This window comes from Podarcis cretensis (assembly GCF_951804945.1).
Source record: "Podarcis cretensis genome assembly, chromosome: 13".
Taxonomy (NCBI): Eukaryota; Metazoa; Chordata; class Lepidosauria; order Squamata; family Lacertidae; genus Podarcis; species Podarcis cretensis.
In genome coordinates this window covers 38,481,502-38,505,758 of record NC_137182.1, presented here as the reverse complement: position 1 = coordinate 38,505,758, position 24,257 = coordinate 38,481,502, and the positions used below count along the sequence as shown (strand labels likewise).

Sequence of the window (24,257 nt, the reverse complement as noted above, 5' to 3'; positions counted from 1 at the left end):
GATTGGGAGAGCTTGTGCAACAAAACCGCTTTCCCAAAGGATCTGCTTTTTTTTTGCAGTAAGGAAAGTGACGGGGAAATGCACAGGAAAGTGCGGCATGGCACTTGCTTTGATGCCACTTTGCCTAAACTTCCCACAGACAAATCAGAATGAACGCTCATTAAATAGCCAATACTGCCTCATCTCCTTGCAAACAAATAGGGATGGGTGCCCAATAAGCAGTTTGTCTGGAAGTCCCCTCACTTTTGAAAGCACTGAGCTTCGTGGCTGCTGGCAGGGCCCTTGACAGAAATTAATTATGGACCCAAAATTTTTAACCCAGAATGACTGGTTAAAAATTGCCCTGTATTTCAGGGTACCTGTCCATAAATTCCTTGGGATTTCTAGGCTGATCCTGTGCGTGGTTTTTTGCCACCGTGTAAGAGTCACAGGGCCAGTTGGGGACAGGGTGCTTTTAATTTTTGTACTTGGAGGTTGTACGAAGAAGAAAAAGGAAGAAACTCAGTTTTACAGGGGAAGGAATGGGATTTTTGCTCAGCGTGGCACATCACTCAAGGGGGGAACTGAGACGAGAATCTAACGCTTGACCGCATGGCGTAGATTTAAAGGAGTCCAAGACACAGCCCCTCCATTGAGCTATAAATAGCCATTTATAAAAACCGGGTTTAAAATACAGTCCTTTATCCTCCCTCCCCTCGTAATTTCTCAGTTCATTAGCACAGCTGTCCCCTCATTCACAAGCAGAGCCCTTTCCTCATAGCTGCCCCCCCCCCCCGCCAATCTAAAACAAAACAAGCACTAGAGGTTCTATTTACAAGTCACAAAACAGGGAAGGAAGAAAACAGTCCAGAGGATGGAGAAAGAGGGCAGGCATGTAGGAGGGAGAAGGTCGGTTCTTTCTGCCCCCTAGGGGTGGGTGGAGGTATATGTATGTTTGTTTGTGTGTGAGAGAGATTGTGTGTGTGTGTGTGTGTGTGTGTGTGTGTGATTGTGTTTGTTGGCAGAATGAGAGAAAGAGAGACTTTGGGATTCTCTCCCGTACGGTTTTTAGGAAGCGTTGCTGCTGCTGCTGCGGCTTTTCATGCAGTATTCCCAGGGCTTTTTGGGCAAGCCAGGGATGGACAAAAGGATAAAACAGCCTCCGCCAAAGATCAGGATAGCCCCAGCCGCCACTGCACAAGCCACGGACCAGGAATACTCGTACTCCAGTGGGATGGTCTCATCAGAGGTGATAAGCCACCGAACCGAGTGCCGGAAAACCTCCAGACATATCAGCACCATAATGCCTAGAGAGGGAGAGAGAATAAGTGAGAAGGCAGTCCTGGGAGTTTCGACGACCTCCCTGCCCCATCCCTGGCGTCTCCCCAAATTCTAGTTCTGAACGAAGACTGCAAACAAAGGACTATGGGAAGCTTCCCGGATAGACATTTGGCTTAGAGTTAACTGGACCACATGAAGGTACATTGTGTTGTGTTTTCTTTTAACTCTCACCAGTCACTCACTTAACTCTGGGTGCTTGGCCCATCTAGTCCAGCATCCTGTTCTCACAGTGGCCAAGCAAGTGCCTGGAGGAAACCCGCAAGCAGGCCTGAGTACAGGAGCATTTTCCTTGCAACCTGCCATGGCTTCTAGCAACTAGTATTCAGATGCATCACTGCCTTCAACCATTGTGGCAGAGCATAGCCATCCTGCTTAGTAGGCTTAAAAAAAGGTAAAGGGACCCCTGACCATTAGGTCCAGTCGTGACCGACTCTGGGGTTGCGGCACTCATCTTGCTTTATTGGCCAAGGGAGCCGGCGTACAACGTCCGGGTCATGTGGCCAGCATGACTAAGCCGCTTCTGGCGGACCAGAGCAGGGCACGGAAATGCCATTTACCTTCCCACTGGAACGGTACCTATTTATCTACTTGCACTTTGACGTGCTTTCTAACTGCTAGGTTGGCAGGAGCAGGGACCAAACAATGGGAGCTCACCCTGTAGCGGGGATTTGAACCGCCAACCTTCTGATCGGCAAGTCCCAGGCTCTGTGGTTTAACCCACAGCGCCACCTGCTTAGTAAGCTTAGGTTTCCACAATTAAAGTAGTCTTGAAGTTCTTTTGCAACAAACCCACTTCTCTCCACTCCCCCTTTACTCATGAAGGAAAGCGATGGGAAAGTAAAGCGTAGGGTAACCATTGCTTGATGCAGCATTGCATAACCTCCGCCCGAACAGAAAAGAATGATCCAAACCAGACAGCATTGTGTAACCTCCCTGCTGAAAAAATACCCAGTCTTTATTGTTGCATTCGATGCCCAGTGCCAAGCAAACAAAATAGGAAGCACATAAAAAATGCAACAGAGTGAAAGAGAATAAAATAGATTTAAAAATGTCACAGAGTAAAATGAGATGGGCATCAACGACTTTAAAAAGGTCGTGTAACCTCTCTGCTAATTTTGTGCAAGCAAATTAGGACAAATGCCCAGTAAAGAGGTTGCCTGGAAATGACATTTGTTTTTCAGGAACGCAGTGGCTGGGGCAGCAGGCCTGAACAAGGGAAGGAGGTTTTGGAGGGTGGGCTGCCTTACCTGAGATGATAAAGAAGCAAGATGCTGGTTTCAGGAGAAATTCAACCCCTTTGCTCAGAGCCACCGTGATGCAGAGGGACCCCATGGCCATTAGGGTGATGCTGACGAGGGACACAATGGCCGCCGTGATGTTCAGTTCTACACAGCGGTGCCAACCAAGCCAGCAGGGCGGTGGAGGGAGATAAAGCAGACATTTGTAGACGCAGAGAGTGACGGATTCACAATTACCCACTTGACCTGCTTCCTCTGTGTGTGTGGCACAGAAGGGAATGCTCAGCCTCTGTGGCATTACAGGGACACACAGCCACACAATCATGTGCTATGTGATAAACTGCCAGGGCTGAGGTGTGGTGTTGAGTGAGGCCCGATAAGAATGGAAGTGTAGGAGATGGGACAGGGCAGCTGGAGAGTGGCTTGGTAAACCAGCCTGAAGGGACCTGGGGCTGCAGACGGAGAGGAATGCCAGAGAGAGATTCAGCTAACTGCAGGTTATTTTATGTTTTCGAAGGGAGAGCCACCCGCCACTGCTTGTCTGTCCCAGCATGCCTCTGTGTAATCTGAGATCCTCTGAAAAAGGCACGGGCCTTAACCTAAATAGCCTGCTTAAGGTTAAGATTCTTAACAGTTTTTAAAAGCTTTAGACAGCAGCACGCCACCCCACGCCTGCTAAACTAGGGCAGGAGTGATGGATTGACTAATCAACCAAAAACATGAGCAGATCTTTTTAATTTTCTAAAAGTTATTTTGCCTTCAAGGACTTGTATAAAACTGCAGGTGCTGGGCAAAATCCCTCCTGGTTTTCTCCCACTCTTCTAACTGTGGTGATGTTTGCTATGACACATGCTGCAAAAACAAAAGGAAGGGCACCTGTTGCTTCAGAGCTCTTGCTTTTAATAAAAACAAAAATGTATGCGTTTCCAAATGGTTGCTCAGTGGATTCATTCACGAAAACACGTGGGTCACTGACCGCAATTTCCTTAATCAGGTGGCAGTCCCAGTACTAACCCCCGTTTTCTCCTCAAGTTTCAGTCTGTAGAATGGCCTGCCTGAGGGAGGAGCTCTGTTAAACTCAAAATCCTGCACAATGCACTGTGTGTGATGGCAGAGACTCTTGCTCTTCAAGAGTGGGCCTTCCCTGTACATGTATTGCGTAGGGTGTGTGTGGTAGAAAAGACTAAAGAGGTGCGGAGGGTCATGTCTTTGTGTGAGCCGAAGCGTTCCTTTGCCCCGTCCCTTTTATTATTTACTTATCCTACCCCTCACACCCAAAGTCTGTAAAACAGATGAGCATAAAATGGCGGGCAATTCAGTTACCGTATCTTTCCGTCTATAAGACGCCCCCATGTATAAGATGCCCCTTATTTTGGGGGACTCAGATTTAAGAAAATGGGGGGAGATGGCCCAGAGTATAAGATGCCCCCTAATTTTTGACATTATTTTTTAGGGGGGGAAACCTAGTCTTATACACAGAAAAATACGGTAATTCTAAATCTGTCTCTCCTGTTGCTTTTCCAGCACCTGCTTGGAGGAAAGTACCCTTGATGGTGAGGAGATACAAATGCCTATGTGTAGCAGAGCCCCCCCCCCCCCCCCCGACCCTTTGCCTCTTTAAATATTGTGTGTTAACTGCTCAGATAAAGCTGTTGTTATTCTCATCTAGGATTCTCATCTAGGATTCCTTAAGAGTATTGGCTGCCCCAGCATTGAAGAATCCTGTTTAGAAGCGACATAAAGGGCTATGTCATATATCGTTTTAATTGTGTTTTATTGATAGTTTATTTAAGTTTGTAAACCACTCTGAGCTCTTGGGCAGAATGGTGGGATAATAACGTAATAAACACGGGTGTTTTTAATTTGTTCCTGCTGGGATTTTGCACAACGGGCCAACAAGGCTCCCTGTTTTCGATGGGCTGATGGACTCACCTTTTTTAGTAGTCCTCTGGAAGATGTGAGCATTCTCCCCAGTAGTGAAGAATTTGAAATAAGAACAGTTGGCTTCTGAAAGGAAGGCAGAAGAAAAGGCATTGAAAGGAAGGCAGGAAGGGCATTGAAAAAATAAGAGCAGAAGGCAAAGGAGGGAAAATAAATGGAAGCTATTGTAAATTCTCATCACACACTTTGTGCCAAATATATATGGTGTAGAATTTTTTTAAAATGTGCTTTGCTGGTGGTATAGTTTTCCGGTTTTGTGCAAATCTGATGTATCAAAAAAAATAGAAAAGAAGTGAATGCACCAAGAAAGCAGTGGTTATGGGAAGGGGAGTAGCAGAAAGTGTCAATTGATCCACCCACCCCAAAACACAGAAACAAATAGTATTTGACCCTGGGTGGAGCACTTTGGAGCCCAGTTTTACCCAATTTGTCAATTATCCCTGTATCAGATACACCCTAATTTACAAGGGGGAAGCATAAAAACTGGTGTTACATAAATTACAGTAAATGGAATTGCAAAAAGCTGCAAGTGCATAGTAAAATCTGGTGTGGTCCAGTCTGCAGCGACATAGGTAGTGGAGAACACAAGAATGCAAATTCACTGCTCTAAGATGCCGCTAGCTAGGATGCTTCAGTTAAAACGCAAATATATATGCCTGCTTTCTCTCTATCCTGCTTAACACTAGAGCAAAATGCACTGTGGGTCCGTTCTCCTAGAGCAGAGTTCCCCAACCTGTGGGTTGTTGCAAAGCCTTGGCAAGTGGGTCACAGGCTTTATAAGTAAACCCCAAATAATTACTGCTTCCAATCCTTAACTGGTACGATGAGTACCTCTTTCAACTTTTTGTTTCGTTGGCATATTATAACACTGTGTTGACACTTGTAACCGAGCATCAGAAAGGCTCGAGTCTTATATCTTGACACCTGGGAGCTGCTCTCTGCCGGCTGGTGACAGATCCAGTGACAGTTCACCATAAGATGCTCGTAGAGGGAGTTGTTTTGAGTGACTATTACAGCTCACCTCGGCTGTGCAGGCTCTTCGGCCCCTGTCAACAAATTCTGCATTGACAGGGGAGTTACATAAATTTTTTGCTTGGATGCCTCAAGGAATTGTTATAAAATAGGCAAACTTGCAGTGAAACTTGCTCGAAACCTGATAGGCCAGCATACCACGTAAATTATTATTATTATATACATACATGTGGAGCTCATCGCTAAAATATAATATGTGAATGGAAAATAGTTCAGTTTGTTTAACCACAAATGTTGTGACAGTCCCTTTTTCCTACAGTATAGACTAGTTGGCATCTGCCTGTCTCAGGAGACAGTGGAAGAGTGTGCCTTTGGGGGTGGAGTCGAACTGTTGGGAGGTTATTATAGACTATACAGGCTAATATATGCAGTGCATCTGCTAATTTTGCAACATACAACATTGGCTCTGGGATAGCTCCGTTGGTAGAGCATGATGAGCATCTTGATCTCAGGCTCGTGATTTCGAGCCCCACGTTAGGCAGAAAATTCCTGCATTGCAGGGGGCTGGACTAGATGTCCCTCATGGTCCCTTCCAACTCTACAGTTCTGTGATTCTATAACCTTGCTGCAAACAAGTCAGAATGAATGCTCAAGACAGAACAGGCATAATAAGATTTGTGCAAGAAAAACAGAATGAACAGGTCATCTGGAGAAGCCTTTCAAAGCAAAAATCAGAGAGCACATCATGATTTCTTAAAATGCTGCACAGTTCTGTGATAACTTAGAAACGGATAGATGCCTAGATTTTCCAAATTCCCACCATATTTGCTGGTGGATATAGATTTTAAGCGTCATATAGGGATATTGTTGAGAAACTCGGGAGTTAAGGTAATTAGCCAACGTTATGTACACACACTTTGCTCAGGAAGGAGACAATTTCTAGAACATGGCAACCGAAGCAGAGGTTTGGGGGGCAAAGAAAGATTCCTTGCCTCTCAGGACAAGCCTCAGGGATTGTCCTTTCCGAGATTTTACATTGCCTGGTGGAGTGGATTTAATTGTGTCCCCAGAGAGAGAAGAGCTAGCAATTACTGTAGCCTTTGCAGCTGGACAAATTCCAGGTAGCCCCAGGGTATGGGGAGCAAGTGCACCATGTGGTTGAGTGAGAGAGAATGTGCATGCATGCATGCATGTGTGAGACATTTACAGGAATTATAATTGTGCTCACAAAAATGCTCAATGTTAAGTCTACTGGCTCCCTGGTTCTCCCCAATAACAGCTGCCTCTAGGTTTTTGACCAGTAGGGTTATATTCAAAGGAAGGCAGGGAAAGAGAGGAAGGTTATGGTCCGGCACAACATCACATGTAATTGCGAGATGTATACACAGTACATTAATAGTGTGACAGGGCCCTGATATGTTTAACAAGTGTGTAGAGGAGGATGTGGCCCATAGTGTTCTGACAAGGCCCATTACTGGTACAAGTGCCTCCCCTAGTTGCCTTGCGCCTGGCAGTGGCAGGCGGCCATTTTATATTCTCAGAGCAATCTCAATGCAGTGTCGCTTTGGGGCACTCTGAGAAATTAAAATGACTGCCTGCCACTGTCACCACCAGCTAAGCACACCACTGGGGTTCTATCAATGTAGAAGGAGCCCCAAAAGAGGGCAATTTGCCAAGGGCTCCCTCAAATGTGGTGCTGGTCCTGGACAACATAGACTATGAAAAAATGAAAGAACGGCATCTCTGAGCATATGCTTGGTCCAGGAAAAATTATTTGGAATGTACAAAAACAACGCTGAATTAGAGAATACAGCATACTCTCAGATCTCTCTTCAACTCCGCCCCCAGGCTAACTAGACTAAATTGAATTTGGTTCAGAATTGCACTCTGGCCCAAAATTCATTTTCTGATGTCAGTTCTAATTATTAAATGGTGAGTTATCTCACCCTGGAAAGCAGTGATGTCTTATCTAACTGTCCTCTAGAACTGGGGAGAGTTCAAGGCACACACCGTATTATATTAAAATTATATAAGGGCAAAGGAAGAATGGAGATTAGTGATGGCAATCAATCTGAATTGGTTGCTGAGTTTCAAGCACTACAGTTGTCCTTGGGAAAATAAATTTCCCAGCAGCTATTTGCATAGCAGAACACCAGGCAGCAGAGGAAGAAGGGGAAACCCATCTTCCTTCGCTTTCTGCCTTCGCTGGAGCCACCATTACCACCAAATAAATAGATTGGAGAAAAGGGTACATTTGTATACCACCCTCTGGAAATGACCATCAAAGTAGGATCGGATCCACTGCAAAGCAGCGCCACACACTCATAACTCAGACAGCTGCTCCAGAAGGATACCATGGTTGATGGTATCAAAAGCTGCTGAGAGGCAGAGGAGAATTAACAGGGACTCATTTCCCCGTCTCTCTCCCAACAGAAATTTGCACCCTGACATCGAACAGCCTTGGAAAGAGTTTACAATTTGATTTGTTGATTATGTTAAGTTGTGGGTGAACATATCAGATGATACAGCAATTCTTCAAACAGCTCTTGTTTATTCACAGGCCAGAACAGAACTGAACTGAACTGAAGGGTTCAGCCAGTCTGCTTATATAGAGCTCCACTACAACGCAACAGTAACCACTTTCTGTAACTATTCAATCACTGAACGTCACTTTCAATCCCTTATTTGCATATGCGGACCTGAGTGAAAACTATCTACAGTATCCCCCTGCTGGCCCAGGGTGAGAACTTCAGTACATAACAGATTATATAAACTGGCTCACACAGTTTGAGCATACGGATGGCGGTGCGAGGGGGGGGGGGGATATTAGCCCCACTTCCTTTCCTCAGACACCAATTTTGTTTGTAAAGCTTTGTCAGTGAGCCGAGAGCAATGCTGAGGTAAAGGTAAAGGTAAAGGTACCCCTGCCCGTACGGGCCAGTCTTGACAGACTCTGGGGTTGTGCGCCCATCTCACTTAAGAGGCCAGGGGCCAGCGCTGTCCGGAGACACTTCCGGGTCACGTGGCCAGCGTGACATCGCTGCTCTGGCGAGCCAGAGCCGCACACGGAAACGCCGTTTACCTTCCCGCTGGTAAGCGGTCCCTATTTATCTACTTGCACCCGGAGGTGCTTTCGAACTGCTAGGTTGGCAGGCGCTGGGACCGAGCAGCGGGAGCGCACCCCGCCGCAGGGATTCGAACCGCCGACCTTTCGATCGGCAAGTCCTAGGCGCTGAGGCTTTAACCCACAGCGCCACCTGCGTCCCCTTAATGCTGAGGTAGACTGCTGAAATATAGTGCTTTGCCCAAGACAACTCCATCGATGACTTTAAAAAACAAAACCTATTACACGCCAGCAAACTTGCATATGATTGCCATGTGTACACTTTCCAGACATGTCTTCCAGTGGTTAGTTACTCAGAGTTGGGCCTAGCTCAGCAAAACGCAGGGATGACTCTGGTTACAGGGAGATAAGCCAGGAGTATTAGCCAAGTAATTGGCTCCAATCCCTGTTTTCCGGGCTGCGCTCCAAGCTGTGGCCCACCAGCCCAAGCCGATGATTGAGTTACAGCACAGTCACTCAACCCTGTCAGGCTAAGAAAGAAACCAATCGCTCCTGGACCCAACCGTGGGAGACAGCTGAATATAGGGGCCCTGGCTCTCAGCCTTCCCATTATGTCACACCAATCCCCAGTTCCTTCCCACAGCAACCAAAAACGGTTGCTGCAACTCCCTTGATTTCACTTTCTTCTCCTGGACAATCCGGGAGTCCTGGCTTTCAGCCAGATGTAAGCCATCAAGCTACACCCTATTCCAGTGAGGCCTGGTTGTCCATTTTGCTAATCCATGATTGATTTGCTTGATGTATTTTTAATCCCATCCTTCCTTGAATGAACTCAGGGCCAAGAGCCAGGTGTGCAAATGTGTCTGTGTGTCCCTTTCATCCTCACAACAAACCTGGGAAGCAGGTTGGGGCTCAGGGTCCATCCGCACTTAAATTTCCTCCACGTTTTTTTACACCATGGCCCACACTTTAAAGCTCCGTGAGCAACCACGCTTTGTTTCACTCCAGAGTTTTCCCTGCGAAAACTTCCTATTTACTGAAAAATGGCAATCCGCAGAAAACGCAAATTTGCTTTAAAGAGACTGTTTTCAGCGTCACTGAATAAGCTTTGTGGCTAAGGACTGGGCTTAAACCCAGGTCTCTCTAGATCCGTGGTTGCCAAATTTAACCTCCTCCCATGAGCCACTTGAAAATTGCTGAGGGCCCGGGGCGGGGGTGGGGGTGGGGAGAACCACTTATTTTTTCTGCCAATTGCAGTTCCATATAATTCAAATTGTAATACAATATAAGAAATGAAAGAAGCAATAAATATACAACTGAAAATCAATATGAATATTTAATGTGATGGATGTGCCGTCTCCCATATTCAGCCACAAACCCACAGACGCACCACAGACCACCTGAATGATCCTCTTGGAACAATGGTGGTTCATGACTACAGTTTGGGAACCACTGCTTTGAATGTAAATCTAACACTCAAAATCATTACACCTCACAGGTGTAGCAGTTGTGACACACAATGGTGCCTTCTTACTAGCTGACTCCTTGTTCATATACTCCTTATGATCCTTTTTTAACCTTGTAACTCCTCCTGTTTGCTTTATGGGGACAGAAGAGTTCTACCAATTTTGAAAATTAAAAAGGAAACAAGAAAGCAGCCTTAGTGCAGGGCATTTTTCTGAGGTCAGAATCAATCGTCTGGAGTTGCCACAGAAGCCTCATGCTGATTTCTTACCCTCAGTCACCCATCCCCATTATGGTAATAATTATAATTAATAAACACTCTCGTTAAAATATGTTGGACTTTAGTTTTATTAATAGCATGCATATACTACTGAACAGAAAAAAAGATATCTTTAAAGATGCCCCAGATTCTTCCACCTGAGGCAGGTCGCGCACCACCTTGCCCAATCAATACAACCTAAGGCAGCTTCCCGTGCCTATTCATGGTCTAAGGGGGACTGTGGAGTAAAACAGGCTTGGCAGGTGGCTCGGTCTGGGTACCCACCATTTAAATTTCCCACAATGCCCCAGAGTGGTGCTTGGTGGTAGTGGGATTGTGAGGAATTAAAATGGCAGCTGCAAACCTGTTGCTGCCTGTCACCTCGTGCTGCTTCAGGAACCTGGAGCCTGGTGGGGACAAATGCAGCTCTCCCCCCCCAAGCTTCTCTGTCTGGTCCTTGGGAGTCTCCACCACACCCCTAGGCACGGCTTTGCACCCTCGCTGAATGTTTTAGCCTATCTTATTCAGCCCTTTTCAGGCATTCATTTGTTTAGGATAAATGCCCATGGATAGCAGGCACGTGGCCACAGGCTTCCAACCTATGCATATTTGTAAGAATGTACAGATATTTAAATGATTATGTTTTGGTCAGCATAAGAGCCTGCCACTCCTCCATGGGTATTTATTCTATGCAAATGAACAACTCTCTTTATTTGGAAGTCTTATTGACAGCCTGTCCTTAGGACTTTGAAGGTTTTTGTTTGTGCCCCGTATTATTTGTTCATGTGCTTTAGATGCTAAGTTCCAGTATTCAAAACATGTGAACTGTACCTTTTTGTCTGCAGCTGAAGAAGATATGAATGATCCTCATGATTACATCTCAAACACAATGAAGTGAAATCTCATACAGGTGATGGTGAAGGCCAGAGTCAAAATAATGTGGAGCAGTTTTTACTGGAGAGATTTGACTTCTAACTGGAATTTGAACCTGCTTCGCTTGGACATTATTGCTTTGAAACCCATTTATACTTCAGTTTTTCCACTGATTTGGTAAGTTTAATTTTGCTTCAAGTGCATGTTTTCTTATGGATCTTTAATAGCATATTAAATGTGTGTTTAATGACCCTACTTTGAGTACAATACTCAGGTTTGGGGTTGCATCGCCCATTCTTGTGGGGACTTTGTTGGGTCACATATAAATAGACGTTGCTGAATTTCTCAGCTCTCAGTTATTCTATGATCAATGTTTTTTGTTACATTTCTATTCCACATTCACCGAACACAACACAGTACAGCATACATGTGGTTCCCAGGCAGTCTCTCATCCAAGCACAGACTAGACCCAGACCTGCTTAGCTTCAGCAAGGTGACGGCATCATGTGCCTCCAGACCATACCATTCTGTGCAGCAAACAAGTGATAGCTATGCATGTGTGAATTGGTCCTGGAATGCAGTTTCAAATAGGCAGAAGTAAAAATAAAAGCTGGTGTCACCTCTTTCCGCTTGTCAGTAAATTAGGGTTGATTCAAAAATATGTGATATTATGTCTTTAAGATTAATCCTGCCCATAGCTGTCAACTTTTCCCTTTTTTAAAGGGAAATTCCCTTATTCCAAATGGGATTCATTGCAAGAAAAGGGAAAAGTTGACAGCTATGATCCTGCCTATGACAGGGTTTTGTTTTATTCTACATGTGCTCAGCCCTTTATTTTTATTGTGCCAGCCTGATGTGTATTTTTGCTGCTGCTGTTAGCCCAATTAAAAACAAAACAAAAAACAAAACAAAGATTCGTGATGTTGTAGTTAAGAGTGTCAGACTAGAATGGGGGAAACTGAGGTTCACCCCCAACCTCACCCGCTATAACCTCACTAGTGACCTTGGGCCAATAGTTGTCTTAGCCTAACCTACCTAACAATATTGTGATGATAAAATTTATATGTGAAAGACAACTGTGTATGCTGCCTTGAGCTTATTGGAGGAAAGGCAGAATATAAAAATAATAAATAAATGAAGTTCTATTTCCCTGAGTTTTTAAAATAACCTTTTATGTTTGTATTGCTGCTTTTAATTGATGCCCTGCTGCTGCTGTGTTTATTATATATCCGATTTTGGCCCTTGCCGCTAATTTACTCACCTTATGTTGATTAGCTTTGCCCCCAGCTGCTTCCCAAATAAGTACTTGTTAGATAATTAATGCTGAAGCATGCTTTAAAAATCCTCAGCCTTTTGAGAGGTTTTTGTTATTCTAAGCCTCATTCTTCTTCAGATATTGCTCAACTTGAAAAAGAGAATGGGAGGGTCATTGCAGAGCCACAGCTGTCAAAGGTCATTCATATAGCTGGATATCAGACAAATCTAATGCTTCAGAAATACAGTAAAGTGTTGCAGCTCTAGGACTGGAGTTCACCAGACACCAAATGTGAATTTCATTTATGGAGTGACAGAACCTAGGTCATCTCACCTTTGTTTAAATCATCTCTCAGAAACTTCTATCAATGACAAGGAGCCCCAGTGATTCTGCAATAAAGTCTTCTCTTTGGAAATAATAGCTTTCTGCCTCTTCTGCTCTGTCTCTCCTCTTTGACAGTAGGCTTTCTTACAGGTTTCCTATCTGAACTTTCTCCAGACTTCAGAAAAACATTTCAAATTTTGTAGAGTTTCTCCTCTTCCTATATCCTTTCAACTCTACCACCTCACCCCTCATCTTTAGCAAGCTCTGTTTTCAATGGCTGCCAGTGGCGTAGTGTGGGGGGTGCAGGGGGTGCCAGCCGCACCGGGCGCAGCATTTGGGGGGGGCGCACTTGCAGCTCTCTGCCCCTACCTGGCTCACTCACTCTCTCTCACAGTGCTGGCTGTGCGAATCCGATCCGAGCTGCCGGGTCGCCGCCCACTGTGCGGAGCGGAGAGAGAGCGATTTACTTGCCTTGCCCCGGGTTAGGGGGCGCAAATTACTTGCCTTGCCCCGGGTTAGGGGGTGCAAATTACTTGCCTTGCCCCGGGTGCTGACAACCCACGCTACGCCGCTGATGGCTGCTGTAGGCCATAACCATGGTCTTCATTAGAACCTACACAATGGGGAAAGGCGTTGGTTCTTTAGCTCATTTTGTATTCTGCTGCTGGCATTACACCTTAGGATAAGAAAATACATAACATGAAAGCAGAGTATGAGGCCTGTGCTTCAGTCGTATGTCTTCCTAACATGCTTTGGGTTTCTCATATGAGAAGTGACTATAGATCAGTGACAGAGCATCCCACATTTTATCCCTGGCAGTGCTGGGTGAGAAAGGATATTGGGAAGCAGATGAGGAAAAATCTCTTGCTTCAGACCCCAAAGAGCTACTGCCAGTCAGACTAGATCCTAGTGCTGCTGCTCAGTTAGATGGACCATTGGTTAATCTAGTAGCATTACTGGTTTATATGGGAGGATGTTCATACATTCCCTATGCTGAGAAGCATATTCTTGGACTATAGGAACCTGTGGTCCTCCAGATGCTGTTGGACCCCCTCCCATCAGCCCCGGCCAGCATTGCCAATGGTCTGAGATGATGGGAGTTGTAGTGCAGCAACAGCTGGAAAAGTTACCCATCCCTGTACTACAGGAACAGCTTGTGAATCTTGTCTATGGGGATTTGGTCCAAGCTCCTCCTGGCATGAGACATTGGGGATACACATCACTCACACATTTTCTTTCGTGCTTTCACGCCGTGCATGAAGAAACTTGCAGCTCGAAGGAAGGACTAAGTCACGGCACCAACAACAATCATCCTTATTGCCCTGTTCCATAGCAAAGAATTGCTTGTCTGCTGGTCCCTACAGATTAACCAATGCAGCCCTGGTGATTCCAGTGTGCCAAAGAGAGAAAGCTGATGTAGAAAGACTGCTGGCAAACCAAATGGTGTTAGATTACTCAAGCAACTGGGTCAAGTCACAGGAGGAGGCCAATAGCTAACGCATTCAGTCTGGAAGCAGTACTCATGTTTAGGGATGGTGGAGAAATTCATCTCGCTCACATTTTTCCTTTGAATCTCTCTAATTCACACTTTCTGCATTCATAGGAAAACAAAAACACAGCTATCCTTTGAAATTTGCAAAATGCAAAAAAAGTGTAAAGGAAAGTGTACCCAAAAATTAATTATATTAGGAAAGGTTTCTTTAAAATGTGTATATTAGGCAAAATACATACAAGAATGCTAGCATGATAAATATACACAATAATGTGCACAAATTTCCATGCAAAAAAAAAACCAAACAAAAAAAACCCTGATGTGGAAATGGAGCTAACTAAACTGAAATTGAGATATCCATCAATTCCTATATAAATTTAATCTTGGGGTCACTACTTCCTCCCAAACAATGACCAGGTTCCTTGCAATAGGTTAATAGAAGAGGTGCTTCCAGGTGGGTTGTAAAGCAGGTTGCTGAGGTATTACAAATGGGTAGTTGGTAACCAGTGGGGTTTTGTTTTGTTTTGTTTTTTAATTTATCAGATTTTCCCCAGAAAGGGAAGATCCAGATTAAATTGAAGTTTGGTGGGGTGGGAAATATAGGCTGGCATTTTGGTGCACATGACATTGTGTGGATTCTGCAATAATAATAATAATAATAATAATAATAATGTAAAATAAAATACATTCATATTACAGCACTGATCCCACAGCAAACACCCATTTGGAAGTACTCATAAATATACAAACAGAAACAAAGAAAAGGTTAATGGAAAGAAAACAGTTGGCTCAAAAATCATTAGAAAAAAATCAGCAAAATAAAAACAGAGCAGACAGAAATATAAATGTGCTATTCAGACAGCTATTCACTCGAGCTGCATTGGTTTTCAGTGCAGTTTTTTGAGCTCCAGAACATTTGAAGTAAGAAATGGTTAAAGTTTCCCCTGAGGAGGCACAGTGTGCATTTCTCTCACCACGAATCCATATACAGTAATTTGGTGTTTCTTTTTAGATAGTCTTGAGTCCCAGCATCTAGAAATGTATCTCTCCTAAGTTTAATTTCTAGAAAAAGAGATATCACAGTGTCGAAGTCTTTCTATCTGTCTAATTAACTATCTGTCCTTTCCCTCTCTCTCCTGAGCATAATAAAGGCTCAAGATTTTTTGTTTCCGGGGTGGGCAGGAGCTCTCTCCCACAAACTGGGAACAGAGTACAGCCTGCACCAGGTGGTGCCTTTGATTTATGTCCTCCCAGGCAGTTGTCTAGCCTGTCTATATCATTGTGCTAAGCTTGTGCAGACAACTGGATGCAGAACCAAAGTGTATGAGAAAAGCTGTGATTAAAGCCAAGAGGGACATCCACATCAAGCCCTTCCATCTTCTGTCTCTTTTAGACAGGCGTCTAGTTTCTGTTTGATGGAGAGAGTCCGTTTCCCTGCCATGGGTGCCTGGCTAAGTCATTACCCTTCTGCTGTGAAAAACTGGTGCCTCGTTTCTAAACTGGGAATGTGTCCAGATATAACTGGCACTCTTTCATTTCCAAGGTTTTCTTTAAACCAGGGGCGCCCAAACTTCTTTCAAAGAGGGCCAGATTTGAAGTGAACATGCACGAGGGCTGACCAACGTTGATGAGCTTTTTTTTTTACAATTTTACCTCAGGACATATACTGCCACAGGGACCGGATTAGATGGACCGGTGGGCTGGATTAGGCCCCCAAAACGGGCTTTGGACATGCCTGCTTTAAACCTTCCCAGCGCCCTCCCCCCCTTTTTAGCCTTTTTTTGGGGGGGGGGGTCTTGAATCGGAGTTGGTACAATCTGATCAGTCTCTGGAGCTCTGTATTGAGACTGTATCACTGGACTATTTTTTGAGCTGCAGGGTGATGGCTCATTTTCATATCAGAAGGACAGCATTATAATCTGTGTGTCTTTTTCAGGGAAAGCTCCAACATTGGGCATCTTTGCATTCATACACTGTAGTCCTCTTCAGGCATTTGCCTAAACAGGCAAGGGTCAAAACTGTGCAGAGGGGCATGCAAGGCTCACGGCCAATAACCCTGTGTGCATGTGCTCCTTTCAGCAGGTATTTATGTGTCTTCAGTTGAAAGAGTTTAGAAGTCTCTGCCAAATTAGGAAACCTGACTCATAAATAAATGGTTGGTGGTTGGTGGTTTGGGGCCCAATTCAGTTAAGATCAATGCATATCTGATGTGATTCGAACCCCAAATCTGAATTCAGAAATATGAACCTTCAGATCTCCCATTAACTTGTATTGGGAAACAAACACAGCCATATTTTTTGTTTGTTTGCATGAAAGTTGGTGACATGATAGAATAATAATAATAATAATAATAATAATAATAATAATAATAATAATTTATTACTTATACCCCACCCATCTGGCTGGGCCTCCCCAATGGCTTCCAACAGAATATTAAAAACACAATCAAACATTAAAAATTTCAGATGTCTTCTAAAAGTCAGATAGTTGTTTATTTCCTTGGCATCTGGTGGGAGGGCGTTCCACAGAGGGGATTAACCATACCAAATTTCAGACAGGTAAATCCAGGTTTTTTGTGCTAGCCATGTTAAAGATGATTCCCCCTGCCAAATTAAAATACTGTAAGTACTTTAAAGGTAAAATGGCCATAACCTTCTTGTTGTTTCATGTAAGTGCATGCAACTTGGAGACATGGTAGGCCTTCCAGAGGTGAATAGCTGAACCAAATAGCAGGTCCTGGATCCAGGGGTTTTTTTTGTGTGTGTGCTAGCCACCTTTAAATTATGTCTTTTTCAAAAAATAACATATACAGTATTTTTAAAGACTATACAGTCAGCATAGTGCTCAGTCCTGCCACTTCTCAAGCTCCTATGTTCAGGCAGCTAAGGACAGCAGACACATCTCCTCAGAGATCTTGATGTCCAACAGTGGACTGGATTTCCTCTCCTTTCCAACCACAGTTGATGCCCCTACAATGCTGCTGCTGCCAGTGCCTACTTCCTCCTCAAATAATCTCTTGGCAATTGGAGTAGGCTTGTTCCCACTACCAGCAGACTCAGGACAAGGAAGAATCTGCATGGGCTGCTGCTGCCCACCACTGCAGACTCCACTAGGATAGACTAGCTTAACTGGGAAAAGGACCAATTTGGCCAGTGCTGTTGCTGCTACTGCCAGCACTGCTTGTCATCTCTGCCTCTGGTACTGGCTGGCAGCTCTGCAATCTCTGCCTATGGTGATGGCACCATGGTTGCTTTGTAGATGTCTCATGCTAGTGCTAAAACTTCAATATTTATACCCTCACTGTGTGCTTGTGCACTGACTGTGTACAATGTACTTATAAGACTTTCTGGCACACACACTCAAGCCAAAGTACTAACAAAGGCAGGCACAGAAAACAGAACATGGCTGCAAATAAAATGAATACCTAAGCTAAAAAAAAACTTGTACCAAAATTGTGGGTGATAGGGATACGGGAAGTGACACAGCCTGAGTCAATAGTAAGACTAAGACAACAAACTGTTTTTATTTTTAAGAGTAAGGATGGAACTGGGAATGATTGGGAAAGGACTTGCAACCAACAGTTAAATAAGAAAGTTTGGGTACTGGTATGAACTGAAGGATTAACATAATATAAACTGAATGAGAGGATGGGGCAGGGATTGAGTAGGAAAGATTGGAAATCAAACAGGTATATACCGTATACACACATGAAAGAAGACTGAGTAGGAAACTGAAGAATAAGCAAAATACAAGTGCAGCAAATGCTGTCAAATACTTTCTAGTGTTCAGAAAGCTTACCAATGAGTGAAAGGCAGTGAGAGCAATTGTTAACACTTCTCTACCCCTCCCCATAAACACTGATGAGAAAAGTGTTGGCTCTCCTGCTTCCCCTTTCCCCACCCTTGCATTCTTCTTATTTGGTGTTGTTTTGAAACACTTTGGAGACAGGCTGTCTGGTTTTCTTAGAGAGTGTTTTATGCTCTGGATTGGTCCAAAGTACTTTATATCAATCAAACTCACTTCTGACCAATCTGGAGCTGTCTTAATTCACTTCATACAAGGCTTGCTTTGGTTTGAGATTCATCTGAAGTGGTTGCACAGCTTGTATTAGTTGCTTAATGCTGCTTATTGATTTGAACATTTTTTGCCATTTTTTTGCTGCTTAGTATTTGTCATTTTCTGCTATTTTACTGTTTTTAATAACTGCTCTGGGACGCGGGTGGCGCTGTGGGTAAAACCACAGTGCCTAGGGCTTGCCGATCATATGGTCGGTGGTTCGAATCCCCGCGGCGGGGTGAGCTCCCATCTTTCGGTCCCAGCTCCTGCCCACCTAGCAGTTTGAAAGCACCCCTAAGTGCAAGTAGATAAATAGGTACCGCTTTATAGCGGGAAGGTAAACGGCGTTTCCGTGTGCTGTGCTGGTGCCGGCTCGCCAGAGCAGCTTCGTCACGCTGGCCACGTGACCCGGAAGTGTCTCCGGACAGCGCTGGCCCCCGGCCTCTTAAGTGAGATGGGCGCACAACCCTAGAGTCGGACATGACTGGCCCGTATGGGCAGGGGTACCTTTATCTTTACCTTTACCTGTCTTCTTTACTGTTCCATAACACTGTTTTAATTGAATGTGTAAGCATAAGGTAAGTAAATGTTATTTAAAATAAATTAGTGGTGCAGATAAATCCATGTGTTGCTGTTGCCATGACCAAGAATCCTATCCCCTCTTCATCAAGTTGCCTTTTTATTAAACAACAGCCCAGTGTTTTAAACCCTTTCCCTCCAAATCATTACATATCATGAAACAAAGTGTGATAGGCAGATTGTAAATTCCTTGGGGCAGAAACTTGATCTCTTACACTTTGCAAAACATCATGAACAATGAGTATGTTGATGATGATACTAATAACACCACCTTTTAAAATCTAATAAATGAAAGAAATCAATGACCTTTAATTATGTTCTGAACCTGTTTTTTAAAGTAGTTGCCACAACCTGGCTTGTTTTAGGCATTTTTCTTGTGATATGTAAAGCCAAACTGACCCAGCCCACCTAATTCAAAAGCACAATACTTTTTTTCACAGTTCAGAAGTGAAGGGGTGTTCATTCCCTCTGTTTTCCTTCATGCGTTCCATCTGCCTCTTAAGCATCTGAAACCAGTTATCACGCCTTCGTTTAATCTTCTTTTCTCCACGCTAACTATCCTGCTCCTTCCGTCTCTCTCTCTGCCTCCCATTTGTCTGGCATTCTAAGCTCTCCAATTTGTCTGCAAAATGATTGTGGATGGAGTAGTTGCTGTTGGGGGAAGAGGACCATAATGATAAGGATTAATCCATCAAAGGATTCTTTTAGCCCATTTTTGCGATTGGTTTGCACCTGGAGCTCACAATCATTTAGCCAGGAAGCGATTTAAGAGCAGCTCTGCTATGATGAAATGAAGCAGAAAGGTTTTTGGGTGTGAGTGAAAAGGGCAAGCCTTCAGAAAAATGTAGGTTGGCTAGGAAAGCCCTGTCAAAGCAGCACACCAAGCAAGTATTTGGTCCTGGCAAATACATTGCTTCTAACTTTGGCCTTGGTAAGTCTGCTGACGTGAGTTTTGAGAGGACATAACTATTGATAGCAGGCAAACTGTAGCCCAGGGCAATGGGTCTTTTGCCAAGATTGCTTCTCTACTGAGCCATTGTCTGCCAGTTCACACATGCGTCTTATTTTTTCATCAGGTAACTACCGTATTTTTTGCTCTATAGGACGCACTTTTTCCCCTCCAAAAATGAAGGGGAAATGTGTGTGCGTCCTATGGAGCGAATGCAGGCTCCTTGGCTTCAGCGATAGCAACGCGAAGCCTCCGAAGTGCAGAGGGAGAGCTCCCCCCGCGCTCCAGAGGCTTCGCGTTGCTTTCGCTGAAGCCGCCTGAAGCTCCTGGAGCGCAGGGAACTCCCGCTGCCCTCCGGGGGCTTCAGGCAGCTATCCGCAAGCCTTCGGAGTGCAGCAGGAGTTCCCGCTGCGCTCTGAAGGCTTGCAGATAGCCGCCTGAAGAGCGAGAGGGGTTGGTGCACACCAATCCCTCTTGCTCTCCAGGCTTCGCTTCGCTGGAGAGGCGCTGCACAGTTTTCCCTCTCTGCGCAGCGCCCCTTCAGCAAAGCGGGAAGAGAAATGGAAGGGGCTCCATTTCTCCTGCCGCTTCGCTGAAGGGGCGCTGAGCAGAGAGGGGGAGAATTCCCCCCCCCCCCCGTTCTCCCCCTCCTATGGTCCAGTGCATCTAGAGCAAAAAATACGGCACTTAACACACTTCAGCAGCCAACTTGGTTGGCTCATGTGCCTCTAACAACAGTTTCATATACAAAAACCATCAGGTGAAACATTGCACAGCACAGGGATAAACGTCGTCACCTCACAACAAATCCTGAAACACAAAGGCATAGCTGCTGTAAAAAGTTGGCAACCTCAGAAGCATGAGGTGGTATGAAATTTCAGCCAGCGGTGCTGAAGGTCCATTCACACATGTACATTGTAAGACACACACAAGGCTTGAGGGGTTGACTTTGATTTGGAAAGTGGTGCATGCAGCTGCTCCGATCAAGCTGACGAGCTCCCACAGCTGCATTTCATTCATAAAGAATCAGCAAAGGTGGTGTGCAGTTTGGTTCTCAAACAATCTTAATTTTTGGCACATGCTCAAGATTGGAGATGAATAGTTATATATTGGCTTGCTCGGGGCTTGAGAGAAAGGAACTTTTTAGTGATCTTTTGCCTACGGTATCATGCAAGGAAGCTCATTCATCAACAGAATGCTTCTGATGGGTGATGAGAAAGTTGAAGTGATGCAGCGCTGGGCACCAGCTGCAGGAGGATTTAAAACTTATATAGGGCTTGGGGTTTTTTTTTGTCATGGCACACATCAGAATGGAGTACCGTCATGTTTTTATGCCCATGGTAGCCATTTCAGCATTTTTATCAAGATGTGAGTTTCCCTACCTCCCCATTTATTTTAAGGAGGACCAGTTCACCTCAGCTGTGAGAAATTGGAACTTTTAGCAGCAGCACTGTTAAAGATCCACAAATGGTTTTATTTTCCTCTAGTATCAGTTCCCAGGAAATGGCAGGGTTAGGTGTAGAACTGAGATGCTGTCCTGGACCTCAGAATGACTAGTTATTAACTAGTTTTTGCTAACCCTGTATCCTAACACTAAACCAGGGTTTGGCAGGCTTTAGGCTTTGGGGATCTACTTTGCTTTTTACTAGAACCCCCATATCCACCAGCTGCACCCCAGTGCAAAATACATACAATTAGAATTAAATTATTCTGAGCCCAATATTGTTTCTTGAGTACCAGAACTGAAAGGGGCTCAGAGACCCACTCCTGGTTACTCTGTAACTCCCCCACCCCCTCACTTGCTTCATTTCTACAGTACAGTGGTACCTCGGGTTACATATGCTTCAGGTTACATACGCTTCAGGTTACAGACTCCGCTAACCCAGAAATAGTGCTTCAGGTTAAGAACTTTGCTTCAGGATGAGAACAGAAATCGTGCTCCGGCAGCGCAGCAGCAGCAGGAGGCCCCATTAGCTAAAGTGGCGCTTCAGGTTAAGAACAGTTTCAGGTTAAGTTTGTACCTCCGGAACGAATTAAGTACTTAACCTGAGGTACCACTGTATAATCTAGAGCAGGGAGTAGAGAAGGACCAAGGTGTCTATTTCAGTTCTCTGTTTCTTGTTTTCCTAACCTTAAATTCAGTTCTCCACATTTCTGCAATTTGCCATTTTATAAAAAGAATCCTCATAAAAATTCATCAGCACTTTAGGGCAAATATCTCCCAGCGAATACATTTAGTATGCAGTTTTGACTAGTGTATATATTTTTTGCATCTCTGTAGCTTACTTTCACTAATACAGTGGCGTAGCATGGGTTGTTTGCACCCGGGGCAAGGCAAGTAATTTGCGCCCCCTAACCCGTGGATTTTAGCAGGGGGCAGAGAGCTGCGAGTGCGAGCGTGCCCCCCCCAGATGTTGCGGCCGGTGCGGCCGGCCCCTTCTGCACCCCCCACGCTACGCCACTGCACTAATATGCACATTTTTATCTACAAGTTGATCCAGACCTGCCCTTTACCCACCCTTGGATGAAATCACAATTTGTCTGGCCTTTCTCTACTCGTACTTGGCTCCAGCCTGGTGCTTTCCGATTCCTTCCCCTCTTGACTCCATACAACAGGTCCTGCATTAACTTGGCTTTTGGCCTCACCATGCTTGGGTGCCTGTTGTTTCTGATGGTCTCGCTTGCCAGTTGTTTTTATATCACACTCTGGCTTGTCCTGCCTTCTGGCATGTCCCCTACCCACTTTTCTGAAACAACAGGGCATGTTGCAAATTGGATTGTTGCTATTCCAGCTTCGGGCCTCATCCCAACATAGCCGACTGACAATAACAAAACAGGAGACATGCTTGAGCCGAATTCCAGTCAAACCTTGGTTCCCAAATGCCTATGTTTTGGAACGTTTCAGCTCCCAAACACCAAAATCCCAGAAGTAAGTGTTCCGGTTTTTGAACATTTTCCAGAAGATGAACATCTGACACGGCTTCCACTTGAGTGCAAGAAGCTCCTGCAGCCAATTAGAAGCCGTGCCTCAGTAGCGTGGGTTATCAGCACCCGGGGCAAGGCAAGTAATTTGCGCCCCCTAACCCATGGATTTGCGCCCCCTAACCCGTGGATTTCCCTAACCCCCAGATGTTGCGCCCGGTGCGGCCGGCCCCCCCCTGCACCCCCCACGCTACGCCACTGGGGAGTAGGAAGGGGTTGGCAAGTAGGTGGGGTTGGGGAGTAGAGTGAGCAGGGGTTTGCTGTCCCTAGTAATAGTATAAATAAACATTAGTTTGATCCATCATTTTAAGACACTAATAGGCAAACTTCAGCCTTCTTCACCTCTACCTCCTCACCATGACATACGCATTTCACTCCTCTGCCCAATCGCTTTCCAAGCTTTCTGTCTCCTCCTTCCTTCTGGACCATACCCTCTGCCCCAGCTTACCTAGGTTGCTGTATTGTCCGGCCCCTGCCTCATTCTTCCCTAAGCCCTCTGCAACTTCCGTCCTTTCTTCCTTACATATTGCTTCCTGCCATTCCCCGCTCTAGGCCCAGACTGTGTTAGCCAATGACATTCAGAGACATGCTTTGTCCTTCTGTGATGCTAGCGCAGCTCTAGTCGATTACTGCCAGAGGCGACTTCATCACCACCAAATCTCTGCCTACATCAAAACACCTGATACTCTATAAACAAGATTCCATGCACCAGAGGATCTTTGCATTTAAAGAAGCAGACACTGTGCAATAGAAAATTCAGACATTTGTAGAGAAATACTGTGCTTTATCTTCTCCTCCCAACTCACTCGGTGAGACACACCCCAAATGCTAGAAAAGGAATACATTATGCAAATTCAATAGCACACATCACATATAAGGAAGTCTAAAAGACACAAATGCTCTTTTTGGCTTTAGCTATTCAGTGGCTCTCACTGTGGAATGATATGCATAATCATGATTGATGTGCAGCCCTTAATGGATTCCTCACCTCCCTCCCCTTCCCCCCAGAACATGTAGTTGGTAGCAGGAATTAACTAATATAGAAGGGACGGAGGGGCATTTTTTTAAAAAAGTGAACCTGCTTGTTTTATAGCTTCTAAATTTAATATATAAAAAACTGAAAGTTTAAGTTCTCAGGGGGGAAGGGGGATTAAACCATGAACAGGCACCTTGCCTTTTTCTCAGGGGCAAATGTGTTCTCTAGTAGGAAGTCTGGAGACCAGAACTATATTTTCTGTATATGAGCTGACACCTCACCCATAGTAAAGTTGGGACTATCTAGCAGTAAAGGTTTCATAAGTTACAGAGCACGTGGACTCAGGCACAGCTCAAATTTCATAAATATGACATAAAAAAATCCAAGAGAGGATAATTAAAGCGAGGAGTGTCTCCTTTGTGTATAGCTTTGTAACATTTTTCTTGCTTTTCCCTTATGAGCAAAAAGATGGGGAACAAACTTTTTACTACATCCTGATGAAAATTGGTTAGG

At 44.8% G+C, this 24,257-nt stretch overlaps 1 protein-coding gene and 1 long non-coding RNA gene across 4 annotated transcripts in view; one reads left to right on the top strand and one right to left on the bottom strand.

The window, feature by feature from the left end:
- Positions 1–927: 927 nt before the first annotated feature.
- CACNG6 (calcium voltage-gated channel auxiliary subunit gamma 6) overlaps positions 928–24,257 on the bottom strand; it is a 30,632-nt gene continuing 7,302 nt past the window's right edge. The window contains exons 2-4 of the mRNA XM_079951234.1: positions 4,491–4,565; positions 2,568–2,705; positions 928–1,286 (exon numbers count right to left, since the gene is read on the bottom strand). Of these exons, the coding sequence (XP_079807360.1) occupies positions 1,048–1,286; positions 2,568–2,705; positions 4,491–4,565 (452 nt within the window). The 3' untranslated portion in view covers positions 928–1,047. The remainder of the gene's footprint in view (positions 1,287–2,567; positions 2,706–4,490; positions 4,566–24,257) is intronic.
- LOC307201807 overlaps positions 2,712–24,257 on the top strand; it is an 80,506-nt gene continuing 58,960 nt past the window's right edge. For 2 of the 3 annotated variants that reach the window (XR_013832761.1, XR_013832762.1), the window contains exons 1-2: positions 2,712–3,749; positions 11,104–11,308. This is a non-coding gene — a long non-coding RNA (uncharacterized lncRNA). Of the gene's footprint in view, positions 3,750–11,103; positions 11,309–12,524; positions 12,807–24,257 lie in introns of those variants that run through there. The other variant, XR_013832763.1, reaches the window with a different exon arrangement.